A 7,498-nucleotide genomic window follows, 5' to 3' on the forward strand; every position below is an offset into this window, starting at 1 on the left:
GAAATTGGCTCCTTGCAGCCTCGTTACATTGTTCTTAGCAGGACATTCCCAGCAGGTGTAGCCGCTTTAGGAGATGATTCTAAATTGAATGGTAATTTGAGCAAGCCATGTATATTTTTCACTTGTTCTTTCAGATTTCATAGCCTTTCTACCATAAACCTCTATTATGTATGACAACAGTGGGAAAAACAGGCTCGAGCTAATTAGCGAGTTAGCCGCTGGGCCTCATCAAATCCTGCGAAGCCTAGGGAAAGGAGAAAGGAGATGCCAAGGTAGATGAAATTGTCCTCACCAGACGTCAGACGAGCTTGAGTTCCTTGTGTAAAGAGGCTTCCTTGCTTTTAGTTACGTTAGGGCTCTCTTATGCATTTAAAGTAAACTTTATATATATCCTCATTATGGTAGGCAGTTACCCAGTGGACACGGAGCAAGTCCATTCAAAATTTTCACCCACCACATCGTGTAATAATTTTCGCAACCTTGTCATTTAGGATCAACATCAGCCTCATTAACTGTAACATTGCAACAAAATACGCCACGACCGTGGAAATGCTTAATAAAGGACGAAACTGAAATGGAAAGAAGGTATATCTACGCAACCTTAAGTCTATATATAAATACATAACATACAGACGGATGAGAGAGAGAGAGAGAGAGAGAGAGAGAGAGAATAAAACAGCACCAAAATCAACCTTTAGACTGTCAATTAAACCTGGTTGGCTTGGAACTTGTCAACTTGTCACAACCCAGGAATTCACTGCAAAAGACGAGCCCATATAACATTCACATTACATGGTTAGTTCAAGAACCATGCAGGAGACTCAACAGGAATAGAAACAAATGATATGCTTGATAACGCATAGAAAATTGAATTTTAGTGGCTCAGAGCAACCCTTGTCTAACAAAATCACCTCTCTGTTGGTGATGCATGAGTGTGCAAATAACGAGGGCAATTAAAGAGGTGAGATGAACAGAGAAAAATGACCATTCTTAAATCAGCTGGCTCATGAAAGGGAGACGCTTGACTGTCAAAAAAGGCGAACAAATTAAGTCTACCACGTCCAGCAGTTCATGCAGATATTGTGTTATTCTCCTCACTAAACTTTTCCAATGACTGTATCTTTCACTTGTAGATCTGAGATATGTAATCTAGACATATGAGAGACAATAATTCTTTTTCCAGTATGCTAAGAATATAGAAAAGCAGTTTTCTTAATACAGCATTAGAGATATGAAACTAGAGTTAAACCAAGAAGCTTTATCAAAGAAGAAGAGGAATGCCAGGGAGAAAACTTACGTTTTCAGTTTCCACTGGCACCTTCACAGAAAATCAATCACCTTTGACTTATTTTTCATCTCCCTTCAATCCACCTGAATCTGAGTCACTTGCATTGTAACCTAAAAGAAACCAAATGCTCATCAATTATGGAAGCAAGGCCATACCATACCAATAACCAAGCCAGATAGAGAATACCTGGATGTTTATCGCTTACGTTCCAAACTAAAACCCGACTTTTTGAAGCTCTATTAATCCAAGTGTGTCCCTTTATAACCAATGTACAATATATTAATTCACTCGTCACATGTTAACAACCAACGAATGAAATAGTACAACTTCCTCAATAAAGCAGATAAATAAACACAAGTAAAATTAATCATAGCTCAGTACTCCAACTACAGATTAGAAAAACCAGCCTACCCCAAAATCCACTAGGATTCTAAAGAGCACTGTAGAATGCTGACAAATGCTATCTTGTAATTCAATTTGCCCGACACTAATCTGCTATTCTTCCCTGCTCGCTGCCCTGCTTGTCTCTTTAAGCTAGCTACTTTGCTGTATTGTGAGAAGGAGGATAATCCAGCAGGCAACAAGTTACGCTCGCTCCACCTATGGAGTTCACCTAAGCCAAACAAAGTATACTCTTGAATTCTCTCTAGTTCATCCTGCGCTACACCTATATCTCCAGGTACCAACTCAATTGGTAGGAATAGAGAGCTGGAGATGAACGAACTTCTTCTTGGGCACCAGGGCAAAGGTCCTCATAATCTATCCCGTATGTTTGAGTAAAGCCTCTGGCCACTAGCCTGACCTTTTTCTTGAACTTCTTGGAGTCAAGCCTTACTCCTTTTGGCACCATTACGGATACCAAAATAATTGGAAAAGGCTAGATTCAATTGTCAAATACTCCATCGAAAATAGGACTGACTATGCATTTAAGCCATAGCACATGGTTTGATCAAAAAGTAAAATACGAACCAATATAACAAACAACTACTAATTCCTATGAGCCTGACACAACCACTTATAACTTGGCGTAACTAAAGACCTTTTTTCTAAAAAACAACCAAATATCCTAGATGGTATTCAAAATGTCAATTTTCATTTTTCTCGACAACAACCACAAAAGATTCTAAAATTGACATTAAATCACAGTATAATAATTTAGAACCCCAACGAAGTGAATGTAATAACGATGATTAGAAACCCAGGAACATAAAATAAAAAAGAAAACGAGAGAGAGAGAGAGAGAGAGAGAGAGAGAGAGAGAGAGAGAGAGAGAGAACAAGAGAAATGCGTGTTACATAGGATTCAAATTGCATTGAGCAACAGCTGCAAGAATTTAATAAAAACTAACAAACAAAACTAAGAGAAAAGAAGTCGAGTTAGACCTTTCGAGGGTCTCTGGAGACACCATAGCCACTGTAGTACATCTGGCCGACGAGGACCTGCATAGCGCTATCACCGGCCTTGGCCTCCTTGAGCGCGTCCTGGAACCATCGCTTCGCACAGTCCGAGACGACCTGGGCCAGCGGCATCCGAATTTGACTCTGCTGCCCCTCTGAGCTCTCCATCAACTTTTGCTCTTTTACTCGCTCTGAGTCGACTCGAACAAACCCAGGTTTCCCTGTTTCTGGGAACGATGCCCGGATCCGTGATATGGATTTCACGCGTTTCGGCGTTTGGAGTCTGGCCGGGGTGATAATTTTGGTCAATTGTTGTAGGCTTGTAGTCGAAGTGATTTTCCCATAAAACAAACAGAGAGTCGAAGAGAGTGAAAGTAAAATATTTAATACCGATAAGGGGGCGGTCGAAAGGTCTGTGTGTATCACTGGATTGGTTTTCTAATTCTGGGTGGACCGGGTTGGCAGTCCTTATCTGGGTCTAGTGCATGATTGAGATTGAGATGGTAAATATAGTTTATAATTTTAAGATTTATAACTTATAATTTGAAGTAATAATTTTATTATTAAAAAATTATTTATTTTTATATTTAAAATATTTTTAAATATATTATGTTTATTTGGAAATAAATTAAAAAAGTATTTTTTAAAGTAAAAATGACGATTAGTTGAATTTTAAAGATTATGAACATATTTTTTAAAGTTATAATTATTTTAAAGTTGTATGAATATTTTCGTCTATTGACAGTCTTTTTAAAATTTGAATTACGTTTCGCATTATCCAGAAAAGTACGTTTGAGAAAATAATATTTTTCCTCATACGTATTTTTTAGTTTATTTGAGATTAAAAGTATTTTAATATGTAACACTCAAGCGACCTAATTTTCTCATTAAAGAGTTTTTAAGAATATTTAAACACTTTTTAAAATTCCTAACACAACTCCAAACAGGCCCTTAATAAAAGAGCTTTGAGATCTGCAAGGGCCCTATGGGGTCACTCACCGATCCGGCCTCCGCCTGGGCTGCTTGGGACGAGGCTCGATCTGGGCCCAAGTCTGCATTTACCCCATTTGTCCAGCTTAGATTTTTCATATGGTATAAGAAAAATTTTATAATCTACACTACTATATTCTTTTCATCATATTAAATAAAATGTGATATATTTATCACTATTAAATGATCATTTATTAGATATTTTATTCTCATTCAACGATAATAAATGTGTCACATCTTATTTAATAGAATGAGAATATAGTATATATTATTACTCATAGATATAACAAGCCTATTTTAGTTAGGTTTTATTTTTTAAAATAAAAATCGTCGTTTTATATTTTATTTTATTTCAAACTCCTTTCTCCTCTTTACCCTCTCTCTCTTCCTCTATTTTAATATTTGCCTGTCGTTGTTGACTCTCTCTCTCTCTCTCTCTCTCTCTCTCTCTCTCTCTCTCCACATTGGTTTTTGGATTAGTTTTGGGTGGTGGGGAACTTTGTTTCACCGTAAATGGGTGGACGACCATGAAGTCAATCCACCCCCAAGTATCTGGATATGGGCAGGGGCGAGATCGGGGCTCAATTCTCTCCCCCTCCCCTGCATGCGAAGGCAAGGCCAACAACCACCCATCCTGGACCTGCGAATAGCATTTGTAACAATTTTATTTAACTTTCATCTAAAATTTTCTAATATCATCTTACTACCCAAACCTCACATTAAACTTCAGTTTGAATCAAGCACATTAATGAGCCTTGTCTTTGTAATAAAAATTTTTAAGTCTCCAAAATATTTCAAAAATCTATAACAATTCATTTAAGTCTATTTTTCAGTTCATAGCCGCGGGTAGGACATGTGATATATTTTATTTTTTTAAACGAGGGATGGTACTCTCAATTTTATTGATCATATATGATAGAAGAAAATCGTGGTTATTAAAAAAAAATTACGGATACAAAATTCCAAAAATTAAGCTTTAAAATGTACATAGAGAAATATTTCATACATATACAAACTAAAATTTCTATAACCATACAAAAAATAACAAGTACCAATTAAAGCAATCAATTCAATCGAAGATAACCAGCAAAACAAAATGTATCAATAAATAGGCTCTACAAATCATTGCCTAAACTGAGATAAAATCATCTAGTCAAGCCTATATTCACCCAAGGCCTTTTCAGGAAGATAAGAGGCCAGAAAATATGTAACTGAAACACCATAAACTCCTGCTTTAGCTAGACAATCAGATTTTCCCTATAAGAATATTGAAGAGATCACTGCTTGTTAAAAAGAAAGAATGTCATCCTAAATATTCTAATACTTTCAAGGAGGACATTTTGAATTCAAAAACTAATGGACAAGTATGGCTGAATCAAATTTAAATATCACTCCCAAAACATCCAATTGTGAATATATACATAGCTAGGCATATACCGATCTTAAGCTCTCATATATTCTGCTGCATGTTGATCTTCTTTTCGTAATAACGGAAAAGAAAGCATATTCGGACTCACACCATAGAACTACAGCAAGTTATATAAACACGCACGCACGCACGCAAGCATGAGGAAGAGTTCCTAATTACCACACGGCCAAGAGTGAAGTGAGAGTGCATGAAGACAGAAAGAGAGGGGTTTAAATGCATGGGAGACAATTACTTGAAGTAATTATTATTGATTTTTAAAGTACTTGGAGACTGAAAATTTTTATTGATTTTTTAAACAAAATTTGGTGGGATCGATTCACCAAGGTGTTTCACTTGAATGGGTCGAACGTGTGTAATCTAATTATTATGACAACAAGGAGAGCTCTTCTTCATTTCAAGGAATACATTCTAACATTTCTACTGCTAAAAGTTAGGCATTCCTTAATTATAATAGCTTGTCAATTAAAAAGATTTTCGGGAAAAAAAAAAAGTTCTTCATGTTTCTGAATCCTTCACTAACCCCAAACAAAAAAGGTCTTTTTCCCGTCGCAAATTAACGTATTTACTGGCCGAATTCAGTATTTTGCAAATTAAACGTATCATATATATATATATATAATATATCTGGTAGCTTTTACGACGATAAGGATGCAAATTTTGATTCTCAATTAACTTATATTAGCACCACAAAGTCTTTAATTTCAAGTTTATTAACTCAGATGTGAGTTGTGTATGAAGACAAGTACGTAAGAAACTAGAGCTTTGAAATTTGAATTGTCCACTTATATTAGTATCATTATTGGCCTTTCAAACCCATGTCTAGTTTTCACAGCAGATAACGCATAGGGTAACTGGTATGCATCGATCACCTTTATTTTGTTGATAGAATTCCCCAATTATATCGATCCCAGCCTCTTTTTTATATAGATATTCTGATCATGGGCATGTTGCAGCTCTCTTCTTATCGCAGACCCCAAATTTAAACAAATTAAATGGACATGGTACATTCGATAGAGCCAAAACTGCTGTATGGATTAATAATCTTTTTATGAACAACTTTTGTTTGGCATGTAGGAATCCTGCATGCATGCATAGGCTAATATATAAAATGTTCCTTTTTGTTTTCTCAGTTTTTCCTTTTCCGCTCGGTTTTGTGCTTTCATTTTAGTTTGAAGAGATTTAAAAATAAAAAATAAAAAAAAATAAAAAGAAGAAGAAGAAGAAGAAGAAGAAGAAACTAGCTATAAAAATACAGTTCAAGAAATCTTTAGAATCCAAGTTGGAATAATATTGGTGGTTGTTAACGTTGTGTTTCGTACATCTTTGGACCGGATTCCAGCAATTCGGATTTTCAGTCTTTCACCTGCATACTTAGATAAAATAAAGAGAGTTGGAGGCCTTGGTGGAAGTCAGGGAATCTCTAATACTTAAGTTAGTAGCTCTTTAATAGTCTGTGCAAAAGTATCAAAATCATTGAGTTTTTCGTACTTGGAGATCAACTTTTATTCTAAGGTTTTTGACGGGGGACACCCATACCCTACGCCAGAGAGTATATGTCTCATCAAATGTTCACTCAGTCATAATCATTTAATGTGGCGTGGCTCTTGCGGGTGGCACAATTAATGCAATATGGAATCTTGAGATCGACGTCATTAATGTGACATGGCTTCTTGACTTCTCTATCCAGCGGATGCTCATCGTCAAGCCTCTCCATGCTTATTGTCAAAAGATCAAAAGTTTCCCGCATTTCTAGTCCATCTACCTACATTGGTTCTCAGGTATTAGGTGTCGTATGGGAGTATTGGGGCAACGAGCCTCTTTCATCTTTGCCGTTGGGTTTCTCGCATGATTGTGGTGATGGGTTAGCCCAGCTTTTGGCCCGAGTGACCTTAGCAAGTAGAGGGGTTGTCTAGCCAGGCTGGACTTTCCTTATATGGGTTTTGCCTTTTGGGCTTTTAGCCCCCCGGGGGAGAGGGTGGTGGAATTCATTGTTGAGTGTGGCTTGATTCATGTTGAAAACACAATTTCAGAGATTTGGCTTGATCGTGGCTCAATCTTGGCTCAAGCAAACTTTGGCTTGAGACTTCGCTTAATAGTCTGCTCAAGCGAACTTAATACAAATTGTTCGCTCGACATCCACTCGACACATCGCTCGAGCAAATATTCATAATTAGGGTTTTCACGCCTTTCGTTATATATACATATTATTTTTTCATTATATTGGAACTTTGATAGGCCAAAACAAAGATAAAAGAGAGAGAACTCATTTTGTGAGATCTTGAAAGCTCATTGGATGTATTGGGACTTTTGGAATTAAAAGGTGATTTATGGTCTTTATTATACTTCATTTTGTGATAGTGAATTCATTGAGACTGACTTTACTAGTGGATGTAG

The 7,498-nt window shown here is 36.5% G+C and overlaps 1 protein-coding gene across 2 annotated transcripts; it reads right to left on the reverse strand.

Moving 5' to 3' along the window:
* Nucleotides 1–461: 461 nt before the first annotated feature.
* LOC122301545 lies at nucleotides 462–3,103 on the reverse strand. Of its 2 annotated transcripts, none has more exons than XM_043112942.1 (4): nucleotides 2,671–3,101; nucleotides 1,475–1,544; nucleotides 1,298–1,398; nucleotides 462–757 (listed from the first exon to the last, which is right to left on the reverse strand). In XM_043112942.1, the coding sequence occupies exons 1-3, from the start codon at nucleotides 2,851–2,853 to the stop codon at nucleotides 1,346–1,348; spliced, it is 306 nt and encodes a 101-aa protein (XP_042968876.1). In that variant the 5' UTR covers nucleotides 2,854–3,101; the 3' UTR covers nucleotides 462–757; nucleotides 1,298–1,345. The 2 variants fall into 2 exon arrangements, with proteins under 2 accessions (XP_042968876.1, XP_042968877.1); XM_043112943.1 differs by lacking the exon at nucleotides 462–757 and adding an exon at nucleotides 764–1,135 and having other exon boundaries at nucleotides 2,671–3,103.
* Nucleotides 3,104–7,498: the final 4,395 nt, after the last annotated feature.

The sequence above is a fragment of the Carya illinoinensis genome, chromosome 2 (genome assembly GCF_018687715.1).
Source record: "Carya illinoinensis cultivar Pawnee chromosome 2, C.illinoinensisPawnee_v1, whole genome shotgun sequence".
In the NCBI taxonomy this organism is placed as follows: Eukaryota; Viridiplantae; Streptophyta; class Magnoliopsida; order Fagales; family Juglandaceae; genus Carya; species Carya illinoinensis.

What these genes read in the sequence shown, in the direction of transcription:
- LOC122301545 (XM_043112942.1), bottom strand. Translation starts at nt 2,853, where the DNA reads ATGGAGAGCTCAGAGGGGCAGCAGAGTCAAATTCGGATGCCGCTGGCC. An exon ending in TCTCCAGAGACCCTCGAAAG is followed by an intron (nt 1,545 to 2,670) that starts GTCTAACTCGAC and finishes TTGGTTATAAAG; the next exon opens with GGACACACTTGGATTAATAG. An exon ending in CGTAAGCGATAAACATCCAG is followed by an intron (nt 1,399 to 1,474) that starts GTATTCTCTATC and finishes GGTTTCTTTTAG; the next exon opens with GTTACAATGCAAGTGACTCA.